This window comes from Fusarium venenatum, assembly GCF_020744135.1.
Source record: "Fusarium venenatum strain MPI-CAGE-CH-0201 chromosome Unknown EDB82scaffold_1, whole genome shotgun sequence".
Taxonomy (NCBI): domain Eukaryota; kingdom Fungi; phylum Ascomycota; class Sordariomycetes; order Hypocreales; family Nectriaceae; genus Fusarium; species Fusarium venenatum.
Window position 1 is genome coordinate 7,665,381 of NW_027072129.1, and position 23,973 is coordinate 7,689,353.

The following is a 23,973-nucleotide window of genomic DNA, read 5'->3' on the forward strand; positions in this document are numbered from 1 at the left end:
GATTGCTTCATAGCAATCGGATCGGCAACGCTAGCTTCGTTCAATGTATGCGTTTTAGCCGAAGTCAAATGTTGGTGGCGGACGCAGGAACAAGTTCAATGATCACTGGCCCCTGGACAAGGTGCCGTCATGGCCATGTCCAACGTTTCAAGTGCAGCAATTAGAACAAAAGTTAAAAGAAAAATCTTTTGGTCCCTACCATACAAGATCAACGTCGCATATAGCAACATGCTCCCACAGTTGAACCCCGACCCGTAATCTATAAACAACCTAGCATTCTAAGCCAGCATCTAATGATCGCAACCAAAACTCCGAATATCGCTCTTCCGGTTCATCGATTAACATGATGACCAAATTCAATTCTCACGTAAATTCAACGAGGTGTTAACCGACATTCATCAGTAACTTATTCCTGGTGTGTAGGCTTGAAGGTCCATCGTTGGTTCTCGGTGCCCTGGGCAAAAGGAACGCCGAGCTCGAATAGTCGGAGGACGACGTTAGAAAAGTCCTTGAAGAAAGCGTCATTGTCCTTGGCATACTTCTCGACCCAATGCTTAAACTTCTTGTCCTCAATAAGAGCAATGTCGCTGGGAAGCATCATGAGGGACTTGGTGGACTTGTCCTCGTACTGAGCAGGGCCGTTCCACTTCTTCCACTGCCACTTCTCCTCAACAAGGAGACGGAAGAAGTCATTTGTCATGACAGTAGGAGAGAAAGTCCAAGGACCACTGTAGCCGGATCGGTCGGCGTGGCATCGGCCAAGAGCGTGGGCACCAGACAGTGCAACGATTTCTTGATCGTTGAAGCCCATGCGGCCGAAGATACCTCGGAGATGATCTTGGCGCTTGGAAGCGTCAGGAAGACGGCCATCAGGGGTGCAACCAGAAACATCGCGGTCGGAACGGCCAGGTCGGTAAGGGATAACGGGACCTTGCATCTCCTGGATTGCACAAACGCCGGCAAGGATCCAGAGATCAGAGTAGGTGATCCAAGGGAACTTTTCCTTGACAGGATCAAGGAATTTGCGGGCAGCAGCCAGACCGGCGTTGGCACCATGGTCAGATTCAGGAGCGAATCGCATGGTCGCTCCATTACTGCCACCAGTACCAGTCTCCTTGTCGTAAGTGCCACTAGCGTGCCAGGCAAGACGGACTAGAACGGGACCGTAACTGCCATCGTCGTAGTCGTCCTTCTCCTCCAAGCGAGCGGCAATCTCGTTGTAAACCTTCTGGTAGTCCTCCTTGGTGGGGTTGAAGACCTTGGCGGTGGCGGAAGAAGCACTGTTGCCGTAGAAGTAGTAGCCAGCACCTCCAGCGACGGCAGCACCAGTCAGCCAGATCCAGGCCGAAGAGGACTTCTGTGCGGGCTCAGAAGAGTAGTAGCGGCGGCCCTGTTGGCGGATGACCTGTCGGGGAGCAATAGCGAAGCCATTGCGAGTGGCGCGAGTGGCCGCGCGGGCAAACTGTCGGGTAGCAGAGGCCATCTATAATATAGAAACATCAATATCAGTTCGAGGAATGGGCGAGCAAGACAACGAGGCCGGCTATTGCAGGTGTGCCTGTGTGTTGTTGGGTGCTGAAAGGGTGTGTAGGTAGGTAGCTTGTGGTGCAAGACCTCAACGTACCTTGAATGTAAAGATATCGCAAAGTCCTGATGCGCTTCAGAGAAGTAGCTTCACGAGAAGAAAAAGAGAAATAATGGGAGGGAAGGAAAGAAGATCTGAGACGAACGGTACTGTACCTTCATATAAGAGGGGATGGCATCGGTTGAGTTTGGTGGGAAGCCGAGGAGACGGGGGACCTGCCGTGTCAGTTACCGTTAGGCAACTCCGACCCTGACTGATAAGTTCACCTGCCGTCAGAACGCGATTCATGAAGGCTGCGGAACATGAATGGCAAGGCTTCCGTTCTTCCAATCACTGCTAGGTCCGTCTAGACCCCCATAGACTCATTCTACACCGAAAACAGCGGCTCTGTATTCTTCGATCTCGCCTCAATGTGCTATCTAAAGGGCCCCTTCTTTCGCGTGAGCCTTCATACTCTTCATGCTCGATAACTGTCTGCCCAAAGACCTGTGGGTCATGGATTCCAATGATTCCTCACATCATTTCCCCAGAACCTCTTCGAAGCGGTACCGGCTTCATGAGCCGGTGCCACGTCTCGAAATCGGTCTCTGGTCATTGGTCAATTCTGTATCAGAGTCCCGATGTTTTCCATTTTTGGTGGGGGATGACGCCGGGATGGACCCGGTGGAGTCAGTGGGGATTCTTGGTAATGGAGATTCTCTTGCCTCTGAGAGGACACTAATGCTGAGGCCTGAGTGAAGCAACGTCAGGGGTTAATGTTGCGTGGAACGTCGAACTGTTACAGTTATTAACTTATGTTATGAGGAAGTCGTCAAAACGGCTGCCATGTGTCAAACCAGAATGCGAGGCCCTTTTCGGCTGTGAGCTACAGGGCGACCAACCATAAGGGCTCCGCTAGTCAAAATTGGAGTTTGACTGTCCAACAGATGGGGAAATTCCGATGCACCAGGACCCTGAAGGTGACCCTCCATTCCAGGCTACGTATCTCTGCTCCAACGTCTCTCATCCGGGATATAAGTCATCAGCCCGTAACTTCGAAGTGATATTAGCCACAAGTGGATACAGGAGCACAAAGAGATGGAATCTTTTTTACACGACAGGGGTCCACTTGCGACCAGGCTCAAAGATTCCAAATCGCCTGCCTCTCACATGTGATCTATCGTCATATCAGCAAATTGCAACCTATTTTGCCTTTGTACATTTCCAGCTGGACTCTAATTGGGCTGAGCGATCTTCATAAATCTCACGCAATACCTAACAAGTTAGTTCGAAGTTTCCAATTATGATCCATGAAAGTCATAGACGGCGAGCAGCCTGGCTTCCCCAGATTTCAGACGGCGAGCATATGCCGAACCCCGTTGGTCAACGTTCACCGATAATTCTCCGGTGGAAACAGATTGGCTCCAGCAGCACTAATGTAAGTGTTCGATTATACTCCACAAGATCTGTAATAATTCCACTCATCAACAACTCCTTTTTCAATGTGGGATATATATATACTGTCTATTATCTTCTGTAGGCTGTAAGCTCTGCTACTTATTCGTTCATAACAAAAATTCCTTATCGAACTCTGGAAGCCCAGCATCATGTCTGTGAGAAATTCCATTAATTTTCCAGCGTCATCCAATACTTGTTCCACTTGCAGGAACGCTGTTTCCTTCATATGTTAACCCTTGCCAGTTTCATCATTTATAGCAGCCTCACACGTCGTCTATTGCGTTTCCGTTCTCAGTTAAAGTCTGCGTTGCCTTGTGCATCAGCCTCTGGCTCCCCATGAACTTCATAGAAATGAACGTATTGTGCCTCGGCTCTCTGCCTACTAGCTTCATCCAGTTCGCCCTTTGCAGCACCGTTTTCCTTGCCAGTTCCTGTGGACAGTTTCGCTACTGACGATGGCCTGTAATGGGTTAGCGGATGATTCCTAATACGATGACAAAAAGGCAACTTACCCGAAGATTTCCCTGTCAATTTGCAGGAATACCTTCATGGCATCCTTGTCGCCCCGTTCAACCAAGTAGTTGAGATAGATCTGGGCCAAGTCCTTCTTTACTGGTGCAGAAAGTCGGCTTCGTTCTCGAAGCTCGTTAAACACCTTCTTCATACACTCGCCATGCTGAGCTTCAGTCTCGGCGCTTGATGGCTGCTCCAGCTCAAACTGGAACCACCGATCCCAGAACAGTCTGCTGTCACCACACCATGTTACGTTCTTGGCAAAAACCTCACGAGCTTCTTCAGTAGATCCTTTGACCTTCCAGAGCAACATGGCCCACTCTGCAACCAATGCGGCCTTGGTGTAGAGGTCGACCGTAGGGGCGTCGATTTGATTCTTGTACACCTGGATGGCGGCATCGATTCCATTTTGTCGTCGCTCAACGTTGGCCCATGAGACAATGACCTCGACAGAGTCTGGCAATCTCAGAAGAATAGCCTCATGAATGTCAAGAGCAACATCAACACGACCTGTACTCTCTTCAAAGTAAGCCCATTGCAGTCTAATGCCTGGCCGGCTGATAGGCACAAACATTGTTGAGGCCCGCACGTAAATATTACGAACTTCTTCTGCCTTTCCATCCTGGCCAGACATCCACCTGGCGTATCGAAACCAGAGATCGTCGTAGAATGCGCATGTCACAAGGCATCGCTCGTACAAGGCAACGATTCGTGCATAATCTCCTTCAGATTCTTCAAAATCCAGGTATTTGCGCCAGTTTGCCAGGTCCTTGTGTTCTAGGGCGGTGACATGAAAGTAAGGTCTCTTGATCTCGGACTCATAAGTCCAGCGCTTCGATACCTCGGTTTGTGTGGTTGTAAAAATTTCATAGAACATGGCGTCAATCTTTGCACGAACATCGCGCTCAATCTCCAACTCAGGCTTGGGAGCACCGCCGAAGGCAACGTTTTCGGCTTCAACTTCTGCTCTGAATCGCGCAAGATCCTCGGCGGGAACAACTTCGGTGATCGGTTGACTGTGCGATAATGATCGAAATCTCTCGTAGTATCGGGCATACTGATGCATGGGTATGCGAATGATGCGTGCGTGGATGGCGTAAATCTTGTCCTGGGCCTCCTGGCGCTCTTCGTACTCTATGTACTTGTCCCAGAAAGGGTGCGCCAGAAAATCAAGACCGACAAAGATTGATCCTCGCTCAAAAAGCCTAGAGTGGAAGGTCAGCATGGGAACCATCTGCGGGAGGGATAACTCAGGGAAAGGGTGGAGAGGATTAATACAGAGGGGAAAATGGTTATGCATGCGAGTGAGTAGCAAAACCGAGATCATGTTCTATCGAGCGGGTGACGTGTAACGCAGGGACGATTCTCGAGTTAAGAACGAGCACGGATGGAATATCAAAATCGCCTGGTAGAGAGCGTGAGAGAGCATCCCAGCTTAAGGGGCTATCGCAGGCATATCTCACCATCAGACACCTTGATAGTGAAGTGTACAGCCCTCACGGATATGTCGGCCGAGACCACCCTGGTCAAGCGAAATACTGCTCCGGAAGGCATGTTAAGGGAAGGGGAAGGAAATCATCCAAATGGAACTTACTCTCTGACGAGGTGTGGGTCATGGGTTGTCTCCATCTTGAAGGAGCAGTAATCCGTCCACAAATCGACAGAATTGGTGATGCTTGCACATCCTCTCTCGTAGACCTATTCGTGGTTAGCCGTGTCGCAGAGAGTATAGAGGGAACACTGACCATCTCAGCAGACTCGGGGCCGGCGATGTTGAACTCCATATCAGCATACTTCTTCCAGTAGCCGAAGAAGAGGGGGAATTTCGTCAAGAGCCGATCGTACGCATCGCGGAAAGTTGCTAGTGCTTGGGGACTTGAGTTGCGGTTCAAGCCACCCTCCAATGTCTCACAAGCTTTGATGAGATTCTCCCAGTGATCGAAGTTATCGGGGTCGGATTCCTATTATTTCACCAAACGTCAGATGGTGCTTCAAAGGTATAAATGAGTTTTTTTAAGATATAAACATACCACCTCCGCATTGTGCTTGCGCACAGTCGCGTACTCCTCCTCGGAGCCAAAGTGGCCGAAGTCGCTCATATCTTTGATAGCCGGCTCTTCTTTTTTCTTGGTCGCAAAGCGGAAGGGATAAGGATGGAAAAGCGACTGTGTTTTAGCTTTGTGTTGTAATTATGAAGCTGAGAAGTTTGCAGATAGGAGATGACGCTTGAGGCTCAGGTCCGTCGCGAAAGGCAGGGGCTGGTAGTTCGCGCTACAGTCAAGCTCTTTTTTTGGGGGGAAAGGTACTTAACGGCCTAGTCACTAGATAGAGAGTCTGTGCCGCACGCGCCTGAGGAAGCACGCGGGAAACTGTGTTAGATTGGTGCTATCAGGGGTGTGATGCAAGCAGGACTGTACTTGTCTAGCAAGTCTCCGCAGTTGACATGGGTGTTGGTCGATATATCCGGGCCAACGATTCGCCGTCTCGGAGCAGCTGACTAAGCCAAACTCTGAGCATGCAGATATTTTCTCGAAAGCGGGTGCAGTTTAGAGACTCCTTTTTCTTTTTTCTGTATCCTAAAATGGGCTTATGATGATTCTCACATAAACATATGATAGGAAGAGAATGAACGCTCTCTTTTAGAGAGCATGATCTCAAATTCGAATCTGAAGCTCCATTCTTCTATTTTGTTTCCTATATCTTCAACATCGTCATCGACAACTTATTCACGATATTTAAGTAGGTATTCGGAAAGTTACGGGGGGGGTTTTTTTTGTTTTGTTTTTTAGAACAGTTTTTCATCTTGCGATCGAGCCACGGTTGACACGGCTAAGAAACGTTTACCGTGACATGCTCTGATTACCTATACTAGACTATATGTTGGCAGTGATTCTATGCATGTTGCCAGCCAACAAACCTTTGGATCCCCAGGGCAAGTCCCACATCGGCTTTAAACCTATGTACCTCATTACTTTAGAAGCACCTGGTTCAGAAAGCTTGGCCAATTTGTGAAGTGTACTGGATCTTTAACTTCTTGTGTCAAGGAGAGATTGTACCTCAGGTGTTTGCTGATACCTGCGTACGTCTAACCATCACCGGGGTTAGAGGTTCATATCATAGCAAATCACACCCTAAACCGTCAGCTCAGCAGGCCTGTCAAGAGTCTCGCAAAGCAATGGGCTCAAACAGTATTACGCTCTTCATGCTAATAATAATATTATCGAGCTCCTATTTATATGTATGCCTGTAGTTTGTAGACAGGGTGTAAGAAACCTTGGCAATTGGGAAAACAAGAGACGATATTAAGAACTCAGCTCATGCTATTTTTTATCATACCTTTTGGTCTTTTATTATTGCACCTTGAAGCTTAGCGGTAAACTTTTCTATTAACCCCTTGACTGGTTTATTCCATTAGTACCTAGCAGCCAGGGGTGCTTCGCAGTGCCCCCAGCTGAGAAACGTCATTTGCAGAGCGTCCAATCCAATCCAGTACCTCTGACATTTGTCTATAATGCCCAAACCTCGTCTTCATCCAAACACCAGCTGAACCCTACGGAGCCCAACTGCTATCACTCAAAAGTCCTTTATATTTGCATCTCTTCCTGGCCTGCATTCAATTGATTATGGTTCAAGTACAAATTTGAACCCATTCCGCAATCGCTGTCTCGGACGCGCTGAACCCTGAATTCATCTGCCCCATCCCATACTATCATTCTGTCCAAAATGGAACATTCCTCACCAGCCTGGTCTTCTCAGTCTCCCTCGCCCGAAAAGTCATGCGAGCTATATATACGCGACTACCCTCATCGATCCATCGCTATCGTATCGTCCTCCCATACCTTGATATTTCGATATACCACGTCCACCAGTGAAGCCATCGCGAACGGCTCGCTTACATCCTTAGCTGCGATTACAAGACCCCGCGGGAACGTCGGCGAAACTGTGGTATCGAAATGCATGGTTGAATTTGCACCCGTTTCCAAAAACCTACTACAAGACTATCGTCGTCTAACTCATCGACCGATTTATGGAACATTGGGCTTGATCACAGTCAACGGCGAGGTCTTTCTATCCATCATTACACATGCGACACGCGCTGCCACCCTACGGCCTGGTGAGACGGTAGAACGTATAGGCGGTGTTGCATTCTACTGCCTAAGCAGCGCCGACTATGACGATGTCGTTCCTCTCGAATCACTCGATCCCGAGTTTTCGGATACTGCATCAGTACAGTCCGGTCCTTACGGCCAAGGCCTTGGTCGAAGGGAGGTGGCCATGGAGCATCCTTGCCATGAGTTGCGCAATCTGCTCAGCAATGGAACATTTTACTACAGTACAGATTTCGATCTGACAAACCGACTCCAAGATAGGTTCGTTGCTACCATGCTTCCAATAGAAGCCTACTGACAAACAGCAGGCCGATCAATTCTAACTCCTTTGAGATTGACAATTTCGATGATGGGTTCCTCTGGAACTCATTCATGATTAGCCCCCTTGTGCAATTTCGTTCTCGACTTATGCCACACGAACGAGCGTCTCTCGATTCGTCACGGATACTCACTTCAGCAATCCGTGGATTTTGTAAGACAATGACTATCCCGTTGAACTCTTCACCCCTGAAGAACGTCAAATCGGGCATGCCCTCTTTCATGACTCTCATATCCCGACTATCTTGTCGCAGAGCTGGAACTCGCTTCAATTCCCGAGGTATCGACGACGATGGGCACGTAGCAAACTTCGTCGAAACTGAAACCACTTTCTGGAGTCCAGCAGGGACAATGTTTTCGTATGCTCAAGTGCGTGGGTCGGTCCCAGTGTTTTGGGAACAGGCGGCCGACCTTATCCCAGGTCGCCAGAAGATCACAGTTACGAGATCTCCAGATGGGACTCAGCCTGCTTTCAACAAACATTTTGAGGAGCTTGAGCAATCCTATGGAGCAGTTCATGTCATCAACCTTCTTAGTGAGACCAAGCCGGGTGAGGTAGAGCTCAGTAACCTTTACCATAATGGCATCAGACATTGCCCTTTAAGCCGCGCAGGACAGGATGGATCTTCTGACCATGCGCTCCTGCGAGAGACAAATTACGATTTTCACGCTGAGACAAAAGGACCTGCCGGATACGAGGCCGCTCGGGATATTCGCCGCTACATTGAGAATTCCACTGATGGATTTGCATACTTCCTTGCAGAGGAAACAAATGAGCCAAGCTATGATCAAGACGGCTCTGGACATGCGCGTATGGTGGTTGTGCTTCAACAGGAGGGTGTTTTCCGAACCAACTGTCTTGACTGTCTTGATCGAACCAATCTCATACAGACAATGATTTCACAAATGGCGGTTGAGGCTTTCCTAGGACACCGGGGTGAATACGCTGCGTCCGACTTCTGGATGAGACACTCCAGTCTCTGGGCAGACAATGGAGATTCCTTGTCCAAAACATACGCCGGCACAGGCGCTCTCAAGTCATCCTTTACCCGCCATGGCAAAATGTCACTCGCCGGAGCTGTCGCTGACGTGCGCAAATCTGTGCAGCGTATATACCACAACAACTTTCTAGACCCCTCCCGCCAGATCACTATTGACATGCTTTTGGGTCGTCTTGTTGGCCAAGCCCCGGTTCTTCTGTTTGATCCTATCAACGACTTCGTATCATCGGAGCTGGCCAAGAGGAGTGGTGAATTTACTTCTTACAACAGTATCACCATATGGGTTGGCACTTTCAATCTCAATGGGCGTACTGAAGGCGTTGATGATGATCTTGGCCCTTGGCTGTTCCCAGAAACCCTAGGTAACGCCCAGCCAGATATTTTTGTGGTCGGATTCCAGGAAATCGTCGAGCTCAGTCCTCAGCAGATCATGAACAGCGATCCATCACGGAAAAACCTATGGGAACAGGCTGTAAAACATAACCTCAACGAGCGTCAGAAGCGATTAGGGGGTGAGAGATATGTGTTGCTGCGGAGTGGGCAGCTTGTCGGAGCGGCACTATGCATCTTTGTCAAGACGCCTAGTCTAGCCAGCATTAAGAACGTCGAGGGCAGCGTAAAGAAGACGGGCATGTCGGGCATGGCTGGAAACAAGGGTGCAGTGGCAATTCGGTTTGACTATGCCAACACTCATATCTGTTTTGTTACGGCACATTTGGCCGCTGGATTTTCCAACTACGATGAACGCAACCGTGATTACGCCACGATTCACCACGGTTTGCGTTTCCAGAGGAATCGTGGAATTGATGACCATGGTGAGCGCGCTTCGCTGCCCCTTCCACTGCATCGTGCGGTTGTGCTAACATGAACAGACGCTGTGATATGGTTAGGTGACTTCAACTATCGTATTGGTCTCAATTCAGAGACTGCGCGAGCTCTCGTTAAAAAACGTGACTTTGAGGCACTTTATGAAAACGACCAGCTCAATCTTCAGATGGTAGCTGGGCTGTCGTTCCCGTTTTACTCTGAAGCTCGAATTACGTTCCCACCCACGTACAAGTTCGATATTGGAACCGACGACTATGATACCTCGTATGTGTCTCGCGTGATCCCTATATCGTTGCATGAACATATACTGACTGAGATACAGTGAGAAGGCTCGCATTCCTGCCTGGACAGATCGTATTCTCCGGAAGGGGTCTAACCTAAGACAATTGCTGTACAACTCGGCACCTCTTAAATTCTCTGATCATCGACCCGTCCATGCTGCGTTTGAGTGTAGAGTGAGCATTGTTGACGAACAATTACGGGAAACGATCAGTAAGGAGCTGTACCAACGTCGAAAGGCTGACGTTGGGGACGCAACGGCTCATCTCGGCACTGGTGATGACAGCGACGATGAAGATCTCATTGGCTATGATTCTATCGAACCTGGGCTGCCTCCTGCGAGTTCAGATCGTCAAAAATGGTGGCTCGATAATAAACAGCCTGCTCGAGCCGCGGTGCCTGTGCCCAAGCCTAGGAATGGACAGGCCGTCGGGCTCAATCCCAATCGTCCCTCGAATCCATTTGGTCTCACGGATGAACCAGACTGGATCTCCATCCCAAGATCATCCTCAAAGGCATCGTTGTCCAGTATGTCAAGCTCGCCATTCGAGAAGGTCAGCTTGCCCAACTCCATGGCATCAGCCTCGAGCATCCAGCCTCGGAAACTACCTCCACCATATGATCCATCAGCATTACCAGCCAAGGTGGGACGTATCAACCTTATGGATGACCAAACTCCCATGGGCCATGTAGAGACGCCGCCTCCACCCCCACCCCCTCGACGAGGAACATCATGCGTGGCACCGAGCACCGGTTTTGGTCTTAATAGAGTGCAGACGCAGCCGCAGCCACTACCACCACCTATGAGGTCAGCATCAGCAGCTTCGCACGCTTCTCAATACTCGCAGAACAGTAAGGGTGGTAAACCGGCACCTCCAGTAGCAAAGAAACCGGCCCATTTAACAACGTCACCCAGCTCGACCCCAGGGATAAGCCACAGCATCATGGACGAAGATTTTAGACCACCTTTGCCATCGAGGGCTCAAACTGGGGGTCCCATGGCAGGTTCTCAACCACAGGGTCTCGGAGTTGCTGCAAGGAAACCTGTAGGTCTGCCGAATCAAGGGATGAATGGAACGAGCCTAAACTCATCGACCCCGATCAGTGGAATGATGGGTGGGGTGCCATCGCGCCGACCCGCACCGCCGGTGCAGCCCAAACCGCAGTTGTCACAGTCAAGTCAACACCGAGGACAAGGGTCGGTTGATTTGTTAGGTTCATTGGACGAAAGTCAGGACGTAGGATGGGAGACGTTGAAGCCAAGCACAAGAGCTTAAGAATATGAATAGCATTACCAACAGTTGGCATTTGGATGCGTAGGCGTTTGGGGCTGGTTTGACTGTTTTGATGGGCTTAAATGTTAGGAATAGGCCTCTCTGTCTGTCTTGCATTGGAACATGGCTATTGGTACGGCATAAAAGTTTGAGTAAATTCTAGCTGTTATCTTAACGTTTCCTTCACCGGTTAATGATGTTCATGTTGGATTTGTTTCAGGACATGTGAGCCAACAACTGAATCAGTGTGACCAATGTTTGTGAAGCCACTTATGAGTCGGTCACGCAAAGTTCTGAGCGACTAGCCAGCATTTCCTTGGCGGTATGTCAACTTATTAGAGTCATTTTGATCGCCAAGATGTAACCAATTTATTCGATCCCGTTTAAGAGAACTACATGTCGGGTGACACGCCGCCATTAGGATAAAAAGGTTGAGAGATGTGAGACTACTGTTACCCTGTAGAGACGAGATGGAGGGGATTTTGGATTGGCTCAGGCCATATGACTTGTTTGCCCCGCAAATAAACAAACAATCAATTGATCATGACTTAAACCTCCAAACAATTTGCGTGCAAAAGCCTGGGGTTTTGGCCGCCGCTATATTCGAGTATTCGGTCGGGTTCGATTCAAGATACTCACTCTGCTGACTCTTGAATGGCGGTCTCGTTACTGCTAGTCCAGATTCTTGTCCGATACAGTTCAGACTAAGCCTGGGCTGAACCGAAAAAGACAGCGCTAGGTTTGTACAGCAACAAGCTTCAACGTTTTGATCATATGGATGTTGCCGATATCCACACATTAGGTTTCAATGGGGGCGAAATGCCTTTTTTGTGTTATGCATGTGCTGAGAGTACGCATTGCATGCATTGTCTGCTGAAATACGGATACTTGAGAAGAAGCAGGCCATCCAGTTCTTCTTTCTATAGGTAGGTACTAAGGTACCGTACCCCGTCGTTGAGCACGAGACCTTGACCCTGAGGGATCTAGACCAATGCTGATCACTTTATCAATCACATCACACCCTTGCTTGTCGTCCTTTTTCATTCACTTCTTCCCCCTCGCCTTCCCTCCTACTCCTCCTCTCTCCACATCGAATAAAACTCTCCTTAGCCTGTTGGAATAAACAATTGTTACTAGGAAAACATCACAAATCAATACTTTGCCCCCATCTTCTACATAACTATACCAAAACTCCACTCCTCATCGTATCGTTCGTTCGCTTCTGGTCCGCGCTCAAGAACCCGCCTTCCAGGAGAGATCGTCCCCGGTCCGTGGTCCCATTAGCTTCCCAATCCAACCACTCTCGAACCGAGAAAACCGTTCCTACCTCCTACCTGACCTGAGTTTACCTACCTTGTTTCTGTCGTAAACCTTGATCGCAATTTCTCCCTTTCAAGTCCTTTTCTTCAACAAAAAACCATTATCCACTTAACTCCTCTTTTCTTCTCTCTTCTCCCTCTTGTCTGTTTCTGGCATCTTGCCCCCCAGGCTCTCCAGTATCAGTCAACACTTTCTCCTTGGCTTCGTTTCTTCAAGATATAAATCAGCGAGAAACAAAACGCTTGGGCCTAATCATCTTAGTGTGATTCCCTCGCAGGTTACACGAGTCATTGGCGTACACAGATGAATTTGCTCGACGACGGCAAACAAAACACTGCCATGCCCATGTGAAAACCGGAATTGAGATTTTGGTCGCCAATTCTACATCTTCGCGAGAAGTAAACAAGAAGCAAAGAAAGCAAAACCATCGAATATCAACATCAAAGCTCCATCCAGCTGGTCTCGGACTCATAATACACGATACCACATACAGCGTGATAATCCGGCTTCTTCTGACCAGCCGCTTATTTTTACACACGACAAAGGCAAAAAAGAAGTTTGCGCCCTACTGAGCAACATCGACATTTAATTAAAAATTTGAACAAACTCATAATCAACCATGGGTGGTATCACAGATCCCCGGATCAAGGTCAACCCCCTTATGCCTCCGGCAAAGCAAGAGCGCATCCATATCTGGCGAACTGAAGTCGCTTCTGCTCTCCACCTCCCCACGGCCCCGTCTCTATCGTCGTCTCTATCATCATCTTCCGCCGCGACACCAGATCCCGACCCGGATACTTCTTTCGCCACACCCCCATCGCCAGCTGGATCTAGACCACGAAGCCTGTGGAAGCGCCTCAGCTGGCGATTTGGACCCAAGAGACGCGCTGCTGTTAACATGGCCGCCGCTGCCGCCGAGCTACCCCCTGATGGCCGCACGGCTATGTACCGTGGGATGGAGACCAGGGAGCCTAGAGGTGGCGACCTGGATGAGGAGGGCGGTATATTGGAGAGGGATAGTGAGCGAGGAAATGGCTTGAGAGAGAAGCAAGAAAGGCTGGCACGGGCAGCAAGATTGCTCAACCGCGACACTGAGGAACGGTGACGCACTGGTTGATTGCTACATCACTCGCTATGACGAATATGTCCTTCTTTAATTACGAAAGCCCCAGCACCAGTAATGTTTCTTAATAGGGAAGCCGGGGTTATGTCGACATGTGTCATGATATAGTATTTATTCTTCATTAATTGATGTCTTTAACAGGCAGTTTCGTGCGCATACGCAAGCACACATATGCAACTGATCTTTCTAATGTTGGGTACGAGTGACATGCGACGATTGTGCCATGAGACATGTCGATTCCATAAGCGCCAGCCAGTCGGATCCAGACACATCAGAGGACGGAATCGGATAATGTTGGCTAATGTATCAAGAAAACGCCTTTTGGGCAAACGACACCAGGACAGAATCTTGAGAAAGGATTCAGGAGGAAAGAAGCGAAATGAGATAGAGCAACAGTCTCTCTTCTCGGTACCTGTGAGCAAAAAATGTAAGGGGTAACTTTAGGGGAAAGTGGTCTTTTTTTTTAAAGAAAAATAACAGAAAACAATTCATCTCCATCCGTCTTCTTTCACTAGGGTATGGTCTGATAAGGGACCGATAGACAGGAACGAAAAGACATAAACGACATGGGACAAGGGAGAAAAAGGCGTAACATGAGAAAGCCTTCTTCGTGGCGATCCATCGGGATGGGCTATGCCCTGTCCACTTTCTTAATGAACAACAAGACGGAAGTGAGAGAGATACACAAATGCTAGGTGCCAGAGATAGACCAAGGACAAAAGGTGAAAGGGGGGAAACTTTGCGATTTATCTGCCAGGTAAAAAAGAAAAAAACAAGAGCCGTCATCATCAGAGGTTGGCGGTCGATTTTTTTCAAGAGTCCGACGAACGAGACGAGACGAAAGATTCCGCGCCGCAACACTTTCCCTTTACCAGAACCAGAGTCAGACCCTTATTGATCCATTCCTCCCTCTCCATCGTCGTGAAAAAAAGCAACGCACCGCGCAAAAAGAAGAAGCCTCGTACTATCATCCAGCCCGCCCAAGACAGTCCCAGCTATCCGTGTGTCCAGGGGCAGACGAGTGTAACCGGGGCGAGAATACTTCTCGGTTCCTATATGCCGAGACGTATGTGGTATCGAGGGGGATTATTGATAGATTTAGGAAGCAGGAGCAGGAGCAGCCTCCTCAGCAGGCTCCTCGGCGGGCTTGGCAGCCTCGCCCTCCTCCTTCTTAGGAGCATCAGCAGCACCGGCGGCCTCGCCCTCAGCGCTGTCAGAAGAAGTCCAGAGGGTAAGGTTGTCGCGGAGAAGCTGCATGATGAGGGTACTGTCACGGTAAGACTCCTCAGACAGGGAGTCGAGCTCGGCAATAGCATCGTCGAAGGCCTGCTTCGCGAGGTGGCAAGCACGGTCGGGGGAGTTCAAGATCTCGTAGTAGAAGACGGAGAAGTTGAGAGCAAGACCCAGACGGATGGGGTGAGTAGGAGTGAGCTCAGTCTGAGCAACATCGGTGGCGCTCTGTGGTTGGGCACAACTGTCAGCGAGGGGCACCAGGGGCCCGGATCTTGCGGCATGTGACTGTGGTGGGGGGATTTAGCCTTACCTTGTAAGCATCGTGGGCAGCGGTGGCAGCACCCTTGCGTTTCTCACCAGAGGCGAACTCAGCAAGGTAACGGTGGTAGTCACCCTTCCTATAGATTGAAAATGAACCCGGTCAGCCTTGATACCAAATGATTAAAGGGACATTGCAATTTTTTTTTTCCTTTTGGGAAAAAACACGCAAATGTCGAAATGGGTGTAGTGGTTGGTGCATGAGCACAAAAAGGGCGGAAGACGAGGGGCCTCAGGCCAGAGGCGGGGAAGATAAAAACGCACATCTTGTGGTAGAAGACCTTGGACTCGCCAGTGGCAGCGTTAGGAATGAGGAAGTCGTCCAAAACGTCGAGGACATCCTGGCAGACCTTCTCGAGCTCGGTCTCGATCTTGTTGCGGTAGTCCTTGATGGTGGAAACGTGCTTGTCGGATCCCTTAGATTCCTCCTTCTGCTCGATCGAGGAAATGATGCGCCACGAGGCACGTCGAGTACCGACAACGTTCTTGTAGGCAACGCTGAGAAGGTTGCGCTCGTCGACGGTGAGCTCTCCGCCCAGCTTGGCCACCTCCTTCATGTAGGTGACCATCTCATCGTAGCGCTCAGCCTGCTCGCAGAGGCGGGCGAGGAAGGTCTTGCTATATTGAGGAAAGACGTACGAGGTTAGCGAAACGGTGTTCTGTGGCTTGATGTTTGAACACTCGACGAGCTAGACAAGATGTCGAGCGCTGATACGGTTGTGAGAGAAGCGGCTGGGGAGCATCTGGACAAACCTTTCACGCTATCACACCATGAGAGTTAGCACCGAAACAACAATTAATAGGGAGAGATAGGGATAGCGAGAGATGAGCTGGGGTAGAGGCAGCCAGCGCTTTATGAAGGGCAAACAAGAGATCCAAATGAGCATCCTGAGCTGCATGACCAGACTCTAGATATCATGAGCCGGGACTTATCGAGGAAACCCGTGATGTTGGTGCCGGTCATGTTGGGCTTCGACTGAGGGGTTGTGTGGGCTTCGGCGGGAGCAGGCCGAGTAGGAAAAGGACATGAGATCCTTTTAGAAGAGGGGAAAGTGGTGCAGTAGGATTAGGATAGCAACTTACCTCAGTAGCCATTGTGGAAGATTTTGGGTATCGGTTTGATAGAAAAGAGGAAGCGTAACGGAAAAGAAAGTTAAGAAGTTGAGGTTGAGTAAGAAGATGGGAATTTTTGGAGGTTGAGATTTGGGGGTGAGAAGAGGGAGCGGGCGAGATAGAAAGGCAACCAGCGACAGTAATCTCAGTTAAGGTACTAAAAGAATGAGAGAGCGACTGAGAGTGGGCGGGCTGTGGAGGTGGGGTCATTCGCTCAGAGCCAGCAACGGACCCGACAGGTAGGCCGCACAGTATGACGGCGGTCGGTAGGCACCATGTGCATTAAATTTCGGCAGCCTAGGCGCCAACCTACGCCCACTGCCCGCCAGCAGTTTGAGGGTTCACATCGCTAATAGCAGCACATCACAGCAGAGGTGGACAGCCCGCACAAGCTCGCCTGGCCCCTGGTCGCCTCCATTGATGTGGGCTGTTGATTTCTTTTTTCTCACCGGGTTACCAAGGTACCTCGACACCGCCCGCTTCTCTTTGAACTCCGAAGTACAGTGTAGTTAGTCCATACCTCAGTAGTGCCTCTCTCGCTCACATGGAACCCAGTCACCGCTCTGATAGTACTCAACGTAACCGACACTATGTACTTAGCGATTTGGACAGAGAAAATGAGACAACGAGAAAAAAGGGGGTAAGCTACAGAATCTCTCCGTCAAGCGGAACGCATCCCCGTTGAAAAGTTTAGATGGAAATATGGGCAATATAGCTGCCCGCCTCACCCAAATTGCACCCTCTCAATTGACGACTCCATGGACAGAAATTGCAGGCTGCCTACTAATAAGGTACGTCTCAGGCACCTGCCAGGTTAGTAGTAGGCACCAATTGAATGTAAACAATGAAAACCAGCCACGTGAGCGCAAAAAAAAAATTACCACAAAAAAAGGATTAGTAGGTGACGACACGCAAATCTTCCATCTCCTTCACCCCTCTTCTATTGTACTACAGTACAAACAAAACAAACCCAGCCAGGGCTCTTGATTTTGATAGTCCTGGCATGTCATGTCTTGTTAATTCCTCCATATTTCCACTATAGTTGAGACCCTTTTTCAAGCTAGATCATTATCACTTCCCTCAGTGATAAGTACGTACAAAAACAGCCAAGGTACAGTCGGTTGCTGGCTAGTACTCAGTGAAGTCACATAATGTTTCTGCCTTTTCCATTAGATAGGATTCCCCCAAGTCAGCCTCGTTGTTAGGAGATCCATTCATCCCCCCTTTTGGTTATCTATGCCTGCCACAACAGCAATTCGTGTCCCACAACGAATCAAGACTGAGATCCGGGAGGAGAGCTTTAGACTGCAGGCGGGAACCTACCATTCAGACGCCTTCTCCCACTCATGAAACTCTCAGAGACAAGGCGAGTTCTGAGCGAGGGTGAGATGAACTCATTTCCTAGGCTGGGCTCGTCCGCCTTGTAATTATATTAGCCGCCCACTCCAGCGTCTGTAGGACTCATTCGACCCAACCACCTACTATTAGCCAACAAAGTACTAACAGAGCAACTTGAAATTTGTGTCTCTGTTCCCAACCCTGACTCTGAGACAGCTGTTGCGATGTTGGTGTCAGGTTCATGGTCAACCCACTCGCTGAAACATGAACCAAGTCTACAATAGTACCCATTTCAAATAATTCTGTATTCACGTTTATTGTGCACAGTTCAAAGGCAGTGCCGAGTTGTCAATCACTGTACTACCTTACTACCTACACTACGTATCAATATGCTATTCGTATCAAATCTCGAGATCTGCCAATCCCATATTGTTATCAAAACCATCCATGTATATTTGTTCAAGATGGATACTCATTCCGTTTGAAAATGCAACCCATCCCATACCGCAAGCCTTGAGAAATCCACGAACCTGGATATGGGAACTCTTTATCTCGTTGTAGTTCAACGATACCCTAGCTTGTTTCATGAACCACATTCAACTACATAGGAGTGCAACCATAGCTGTCAAATAGTTTGGCAACTCAGTAACCAGCCGATGGGCCCTTCTTCAAACAATCTGGCGCGATTTGTTGAAGCAGTCAGTGTAGCGCAGTTCGCTCGTCATCGTAGGAAACCCCTTATTGATGATAGAATGACTCTCTTCTAAACCCCACAGACCCATCTGTAATCATCCGAAGCCCACGTTCCACCAAGGGCGGAACCGATTTTGCCTCAAGTATAGAGCACCGTTCAGTTTACAGAGTATATTACTTGCTCTATGAATGTGTGATACAGAATGCGTTATCGGTTGCTAGGAGTTGATAGCGCACGCCATATCAAGTTGACACACGATATTATGCTTAGATAGCCTTCGTATTTTTGTTTTTGTTTTGGCGTTTTCTTCTTTTCTTTTCACGAAACTTAATCAATCCGAAGACACTTTGGGGTCAGTTGACCAACTTTAAACCTCAAATGGCCCTGTCTTTACCTGTCTTTACCTGGCATATCAACTTAACTTGTGGAGCTTTCCGTTCGGTCTAGCCCGTGGTCGTTGCGGGAGTGGCCGGGGGCCGTCGGCTGGGAACTGAAAATCGCACCGTACTGTATCCGTATCCGTCCCGAGTAGGAGATTTAATAGTCATGCAAGCCTGGTATATAATACCCAGCCAAGTCGGAAGTCACTGTGGCTGTCGCATCTTTCGGTTGGTGACCAAGTTCACAAATGTAACTTAGAAAACACTAGGTCCTGTCCCTATTATCAAACACGGCTCGCTTATCATCAAGTTAAACCACCTAATTAATACATGGACGGTATCATCAAACCAAGGCTTTTCCCAAACTTATAAACGCCACGCAAAATTATAGTTCCTCAGTATCTGGGCCTAAGCCTTGATATAGCCCTCGGCCCCAGTCTGCGGGATCACCTCCAGGTACACAAAGACCCAATCTCCAGAAATAGTCCCGGTGCGCAAACAAGAGCTGCCACAGCTTGAATCTCGAAGGGAACCCATTCAGCTCCGCCAACTTGTCCGAGGCCGTCAAAAGGTTTTTGGCTTGAAACAGCCGACGGATCGTCATCCATAAGGAATCATCTGCCCCTGCTATACACTTTGGATCGTCATCGCCGATACATATATAAATATCAGATTCGGATGGGGTCAATTCCTGCTTCGCAATGTATACTTCGCCTGCGTGTGACTTGTAACCCCATTCACTCAGAGGCAGAAGAGGCACAGGGTCCTCTTTATGAGTCACCCGCCTGAATCCACGCCCTTCTAGATTACTTTCATCATTGAGATGAAACACTTCGTCCACGAAGCGGGCAAGGCCTTCGTTTCCGATGCGTGGTTCACCAAACGTGGTGACTATAACGTTTTCCCATCCCAACGACACCTTGAGCTCCAGTGCAGCGAGGCAGGCAACAGAGCCTCCTAGGCTGTGCCCAACGAGTTGTATCGGATAAGAGGGATATTGTAACCTTAACTGTCTTAGTTGTGGAAGAATAAACCGTCGAGTGTTCTTCCATGACTGGAGAAAGCCCATGTGTACAGTACAATTCGTGCACGTATGCTCAGGTTCGTCAGGGAGCTCATCGCCACCATGATCTGGTGATGGATACGGTACATATTCCTGAGGTACAGTGCTCAAGTCGACAATCGTATTGGCAATACTGTAGGTCCCGCGAAAGGCTACCACGATAGCAGGCTCGCCGGCGGTCAAGTCACCGCTGTCACCATGCTGCGTCACCCCATGGTCTACCGCAATATATCCGCAGCTGTCGCTTAGCAAAGGGCCAGTGTTCCATGTGTTGATGAGAGACAGACTAGGGAAGTCGTTGCATCGTGATACGCAGTTGAATGGTTTTCTTACACCTGTTGTGCCGATGCAGTAGGCGATATCCACAAGTCGTGATAGACGTTCCAAAGTCGCGAAGAAGGGTAATGAAATGCCCTTCGGTGACAGCGCGCTCGGGTCGGGGCCGTGTTTTTGCGATGATACTCCATGAATACTAAGAGCGAGAGTCGAGGTAGCCAAGATGAGCTGAACGGTGAAGAGGCTCAATGAATCCGCAAGTTTGAACCGCATAATGGATTGAAATTTGCGGTGAGAGTAAAGAATTGAGATGAATCGTAGACGCGTTTATAAAGGTGCACTGCGCTTTGGATATGTCGAGAGAAATGGATCCAAGCTTAATAGCAGGTCAATAGCTCAAAGCAATCGTCCGCATGAGGAGAGGAGGGAACAACAGCGAACTTATGCATAATAGATGCTATTGTTTTTGTTGGGGAGGAATCTAATTTAGCTTTAACGAAGAAAGTGACGATGGGATATGGAGTCGATCAAGTGAAGACGTCAAGATCAGGGTTGACAGGTCTCGTGAGTGACACCTCAAATTGTTGAGGTCATACCCTCTTTGACCGTGATAAACAGTACCTGCTTAGCCTGCCAAATGACCAGCAATGCAGAGGTTCCCGAGAATTGAGGGGTTGTGAGTGGCTGAATGAGCCTGTCCTACCCCGGATTCTCTATTAGGCCCGCTTTAGTACCTGGCAGACGGCAGTTGGACCATCCTAAACAATTCGCCATGTCCTGGGTACAGATAATCTCATATTTTAGACCAGGAATTGAATATTGGATATTTTGTTTGTATTCTATCATCAGAAAAGACATTATTTTTCATTTTCGAGCTCAAGACCTAGAAATTATAGTCTCTCACGTTGCTCAGATAGCTATACAAGCCGTGGCTATAACACCTGATTATCATCTCTAGTTCCGCACAATGTACCAAGTCTTACAAATCACAAGGTATCATATCGTAAAAATCAAAGCATCTAGACTGGAGGCTGCCTGGACGGCTGAAGGCTAGTGAAACCGGCCTTATGGTCTGTTGAGTTGGTTGTGCAAATGCCAGTCCTGGAGCACTTGAGAGGGAGCATAATGCTTCCGCTGGCCTCGTATGGTAGGCTCCTATACAATCATGTTAACAACCAAGATATTCCTAGCTGGTATATCAGGAGTACTTACCCATCCTCTTGGCTGCAAACCTTCTCCATCATCCAAAGCTTTTGATAGTCACCGTCCCACAGAAACTCGACAGCACGGTCATCGCACGCGAATCGGTCGGTGCCCATCCCAGTGATGGGCTTCGAAGAAGAGTTCTTGTTGCAAGGAGTTGTCAAATCTGTGTCTTCGTCCAAGAAGGTAAAGTCGAAGACAGTGAGGGTTTTGCCGCCATCCTTCGACTCTGCTTTGAAGTCGCGGATATGGTAGGTATCAGGCAGTGTACAGCCGTTGTCCTCGGCGCTGCTTTTCATGGCTGACAGGCTCTGAGGGACTGCATAGGCATGGGCGGCCCAGGTAGTAGGGAGAGCAGAGACAAAAACAAGTCCGAGATGCATTTTGAGAGTATGGGTCTTGTATAATATTCGAGATCAAGGTAGGGATAAACAGAGGAGCAAAGACGATAAGCTTATAAAGTAGGTAGTGAGATATGGTTAAGAGAAAGTGATGGATTTTCACGTCGAGGCATGACTAGTTATAAACCCATCAAGCAAGCCATATGGAGAACACGACGTCACAGTCGTAATAGTCTCTCTGGCTGGCTTCTCCTTGCCTTGCCGAACACGCGGCCCAGCAGATCATTAAAACGGGCCTGTTTTCCCTTTCGGCGTCTTTGTGTAATCCGATTTCACCTGCCGATCTTCCTGAGTCCGCAAAGCAGACATGGAGTTGACGGATTAGAGGCGAGGATCTGTCAGTAGGCAGTGCTATTGATCGGATGTCGATCACGTTTCATGTTTGCTGGGTCGGAGGTTTAAATGTGGATTTGTCCTCTGTATGGACAGTATCTCATCGGTTAGTTGTCTGCTGGTCACGAATAGAGTGTGCATGTACCGATGCTATTCCCGTCCAGTGCTACAAGAATAGTAGCGTGATGTCGTCATGAGAATTGATTGGACTGAGAAGCGATCATTGAATAAATTCCAGAGGTACATCTGCACGTTTCTGTTAAACACAAGATGGAATTGTGAGATGCATCCTTTGAGACTCGGTTGCTGTTGGTAGGGCTTGTCGTTGCCGATCACAATGCGCATTAAACCATATCCTTTAAGTGATCTCCCACATCAGGGTCCGAGAGGTTGAGAGGTAACCAAGTAACGTTAGCAGGAGACAAGCCTGGCAGGTTACCTTGTTGCTCTGGCAATCCATCTTTCGAAGAAACTTGGTGTTTGTAGCAATGCGTTGATGCTCAATTGAAGCAATGTGGTATCTCAAGTCTTTCAAGAAGTGAGTTAAACTCAGCAGGGGAGACTTGTCATTTATCGGCAGTCGAGAACATTGAGACTTTGTCCCCAATATGAGCTGCCTTTTATCAAAGTATAACACAAATTGATCTTAAAAAAGAGAAAACACATATAGATTGATGCTGGGCAATGATAAAGATCTTCCTAATAAATCTATCACATATATAGAGTGTAGTAGTGATTAGAACTCTTCTAATTGCGCCACAATAATGTACTCCACGTACCAGCCACAATCGCTTACCCTCCAGCACGTGACCCACACATTTGCAAAAACTTTCCATTTACTCCCCTCCATCTTTTTGTGTTCACTCTCGCGTTGGAAATATTCTCGATCAACCCTTCGACTAACCCATCCAGCAACAATGGCCGCTGATACTCCCGCGAAGTCCGGTCTGGCCGTTGGCCTCAACAAGGGCCACGTACGTTTACCAGTCGCAGTCTCACCTCGTGGAGGATCTCTGCTTCGCCTTCGCGACGGATGACGGCGCGACGAAATCCAACTAGCAGACGATGGACGCTGACATTTGTCGCCGATATTACAGAAAACCACCCCCCGTGTTGTCAAGCCCCGTGTTTCCCGAACCAAGGGCCACCTGAGCAAGCGAACTGCTTTCGTTCGCGAGGTTGTCAAGGAGGTTGCCGGGTAAGTCAATGCGATTTTGCTTCGAGGGAATGGGAAATCGAGTTGGAACAAACACACGATGGACGGCCCAACTGGACACTGTTTCTTGTGTTAGTGTGGCTATCTGTGTCTGCTTCTTCTCGACTTTCCCGGATGAGGAGGAACTATATCAAATTTGTGTCAGGAATTTTACTAACCATCATTCTTCACAGCCTTGCTCCCTACGAGCGCCGAGTCATCGAGTTGCTCCGCAACTCCAAGGACAAGCGTGCCCGTAAGCTCGCCAAGAAGAGAGTATGTCGAACCGCAGAACCAATACAGAACCGTCTTCCGATATACATACTAACTCATGTTACAGCTTGGTACCTTCGGCCGTGCCAAGGCCAAGGTCGACGAGCTCCAGCGTGTCATCGCTGAGTCTCGCCGTGCTGGTCATTAAATCGCTTAATCTGATTTCTGGGAATCTGGCACCAAATGGGTTTCGCATGGATTGGCGTGGTCACGGTATGATCAATTAAAAAATAACGGCTTTGATGCTCCGTGGCAGGGAAAGCTGCGGCTCACCGGAATACCAACACTTTCAAGCAATTTATGGCGTAATGATCAAGCTACGCTCCCCTCAGTTTACTTTGTGACAACCGGTCATCATTCTGTGTG

At 48.8% G+C, this 23,973-nt stretch overlaps 9 protein-coding genes across 9 annotated transcripts; 3 read left to right on the forward strand and 6 right to left on the reverse strand.

Moving 5' to 3' along the window:
- Positions 1–159: 159 nt before the first annotated feature.
- On the reverse strand, positions 160–1,762 carry EDB82DRAFT_489806 (mitochondrial cytochrome c peroxidase). Its single transcript, XM_025729522.2, has one exon. The coding sequence runs from the start codon at positions 1,481–1,483 to the stop codon at positions 407–409; it is 1,077 nt and encodes a 358-aa protein (XP_025588738.1). The 5' UTR covers positions 1,484–1,762; the 3' UTR covers positions 160–406.
- Positions 1,763–2,864: 1,102 nt separating this feature from the next.
- On the reverse strand, positions 2,865–6,092 carry EDB82DRAFT_572184 (uncharacterized protein). The gene is made up of 5 exons (XM_025729520.2): positions 5,566–6,092; positions 5,281–5,496; positions 5,130–5,233; positions 3,535–4,740; positions 2,865–3,482 (listed from the first exon to the last, which is right to left on the reverse strand). Exons 1-5 carry the CDS (start codon positions 5,632–5,634, stop codon positions 3,314–3,316), a joined length of 1,764 nt encoding a protein of 587 aa, XP_025588737.1. The 5' UTR covers positions 5,635–6,092; the 3' UTR covers positions 2,865–3,313.
- Positions 6,093–6,927: 835 nt separating this feature from the next.
- EDB82DRAFT_489823 (SacI homology domain-containing protein) lies at positions 6,928–11,563 on the forward strand. Its single transcript, XM_025729519.2, has 4 exons — positions 6,928–7,905; positions 7,953–9,778; positions 9,836–10,055; positions 10,114–11,563. The coding sequence occupies exons 1-4, from the start codon at positions 7,259–7,261 to the stop codon at positions 11,345–11,347; spliced, it is 3,927 nt and encodes a 1,308-aa protein (XP_025588736.1). The 5' UTR covers positions 6,928–7,258; the 3' UTR covers positions 11,348–11,563.
- A 1,720-nt stretch (positions 11,564–13,283) lies between these two features.
- Positions 13,284–13,769, forward strand: EDB82DRAFT_521291 (uncharacterized protein; the record flags this gene model as incomplete). Its single annotated transcript, XM_025729518.1, has 1 exon — positions 13,284–13,769. One exon carries the CDS (start codon positions 13,284–13,286, stop codon positions 13,767–13,769), a length of 486 nt encoding a protein of 161 aa, XP_025588735.1.
- A 189-nt stretch (positions 13,770–13,958) lies between these two features.
- Positions 13,959–14,710, reverse strand: EDB82DRAFT_78609 (uncharacterized protein). Its single transcript, XM_065610052.1, has one exon. It carries the CDS (start codon positions 14,574–14,576, stop codon positions 14,148–14,150), a length of 429 nt encoding a protein of 142 aa, XP_065465774.1. The 5' UTR covers positions 14,577–14,710; the 3' UTR covers positions 13,959–14,147.
- A 175-nt stretch (positions 14,711–14,885) lies between these two features.
- On the reverse strand, positions 14,886–16,433 carry EDB82DRAFT_521292 (14-3-3 domain-containing protein; the record flags this gene model as incomplete). The annotated part of the gene is made up of 4 exons (XM_025729517.1): positions 14,886–15,245; positions 15,331–15,418; positions 15,603–15,952; positions 16,422–16,433. The coding sequence occupies 4 exons, from the start codon at positions 16,431–16,433 to the stop codon at positions 14,886–14,888; spliced, it is 810 nt and encodes a 269-aa protein (XP_025588734.1).
- Positions 16,434–19,248: 2,815 nt separating this feature from the next.
- On the reverse strand, positions 19,249–20,475 carry EDB82DRAFT_521293 (Alpha/Beta hydrolase protein; the record flags this gene model as incomplete). The annotated part of the gene is made up of 1 exon (XM_025729516.1): positions 19,249–20,475. One exon carries the CDS (start codon positions 20,473–20,475, stop codon positions 19,249–19,251), a length of 1,227 nt encoding a protein of 408 aa, XP_025588733.1.
- A 715-nt stretch (positions 20,476–21,190) lies between these two features.
- On the reverse strand, positions 21,191–22,275 carry EDB82DRAFT_78831 (uncharacterized protein). The gene is made up of 2 exons (XM_025729515.2): positions 21,415–22,275; positions 21,191–21,357 (listed from the first exon to the last, which is right to left on the reverse strand). The coding sequence occupies exons 1-2, from the start codon at positions 21,786–21,788 to the stop codon at positions 21,222–21,224; spliced, it is 510 nt and encodes a 169-aa protein (XP_025588732.1). The 5' UTR covers positions 21,789–22,275; the 3' UTR covers positions 21,191–21,221.
- Positions 22,276–22,994: 719 nt separating this feature from the next.
- Positions 22,995–23,938, forward strand: EDB82DRAFT_489835 (60S ribosomal protein eL36). The gene is made up of 4 exons (XM_025729514.2): positions 22,995–23,113; positions 23,237–23,337; positions 23,529–23,610; positions 23,675–23,938. The coding sequence occupies exons 1-4, from the start codon at positions 23,057–23,059 to the stop codon at positions 23,753–23,755; spliced, it is 321 nt and encodes a 106-aa protein (XP_025588731.1). The 5' UTR covers positions 22,995–23,056; the 3' UTR covers positions 23,756–23,938.
- Positions 23,939–23,973: the final 35 nt, after the last annotated feature.

What these genes read in the sequence shown, in the direction of transcription:
- EDB82DRAFT_489823 (XM_025729519.2), top strand. Translation starts at nt 7,259, where the DNA reads ATGGAACATTCCTCACCAGCCTGGTCTTCTCAGTCTCCCTCGCCCGAA. An exon ending in ACAAACCGACTCCAAGATAG is followed by an intron (nt 7,906 to 7,952) that starts GTTCGTTGCTAC and finishes GACAAACAGCAG; the next exon opens with GCCGATCAATTCTAACTCCT. An exon ending in ACCGACGACTATGATACCTC is followed by an intron (nt 10,056 to 10,113) that starts GTATGTGTCTCG and finishes ACTGAGATACAG; the next exon opens with TGAGAAGGCTCGCATTCCTG.
- EDB82DRAFT_78609 (XM_065610052.1), bottom strand. Translation starts at nt 14,576, where the DNA reads ATGATGACGGCTCTTGTTTTTTTCTTTTTTACCTGGCAGATAAATCGC.
- EDB82DRAFT_78831 (XM_025729515.2), bottom strand. Translation starts at nt 21,788, where the DNA reads ATGCATCTCGGACTTGTTTTTGTCTCTGCTCTCCCTACTACCTGGGCC. An exon ending in GTTTGCAGCCAAGAGGATGG is followed by an intron (nt 21,358 to 21,414) that starts GTAAGTACTCCT and finishes ATGATTGTATAG; the next exon opens with GAGCCTACCATACGAGGCCA.
- EDB82DRAFT_572184 (XM_025729520.2), bottom strand. Translation starts at nt 5,634, where the DNA reads ATGAGCGACTTCGGCCACTTTGGCTCCGAGGAGGAGTACGCGACTGTG. An exon ending in GACCCACACCTCGTCAGAGA is followed by an intron (nt 4,741 to 5,129) that starts GTAAGTTCCATT and finishes CTTCCACTCTAG; the next exon opens with GCTTTTTGAGCGAGGATCAA. An exon ending in ATTGACAGGGAAATCTTCGG is followed by an intron (nt 3,483 to 3,534) that starts GTAAGTTGCCTT and finishes AACCCATTACAG; the next exon opens with GCCATCGTCAGTAGCGAAAC.
- EDB82DRAFT_489806 (XM_025729522.2), bottom strand. Translation starts at nt 1,483, where the DNA reads ATGGCCTCTGCTACCCGACAGTTTGCCCGCGCGGCCACTCGCGCCACT.
- EDB82DRAFT_489835 (XM_025729514.2), top strand. Translation starts at nt 23,057, where the DNA reads ATGGCCGCTGATACTCCCGCGAAGTCCGGTCTGGCCGTTGGCCTCAAC. An exon ending in TTGGCCTCAACAAGGGCCAC is followed by an intron (nt 23,114 to 23,236) that starts GTACGTTTACCA and finishes CCGATATTACAG; the next exon opens with AAAACCACCCCCCGTGTTGT. An exon ending in GTTGTCAAGGAGGTTGCCGG is followed by an intron (nt 23,338 to 23,528) that starts GTAAGTCAATGC and finishes CATTCTTCACAG; the next exon opens with CCTTGCTCCCTACGAGCGCC.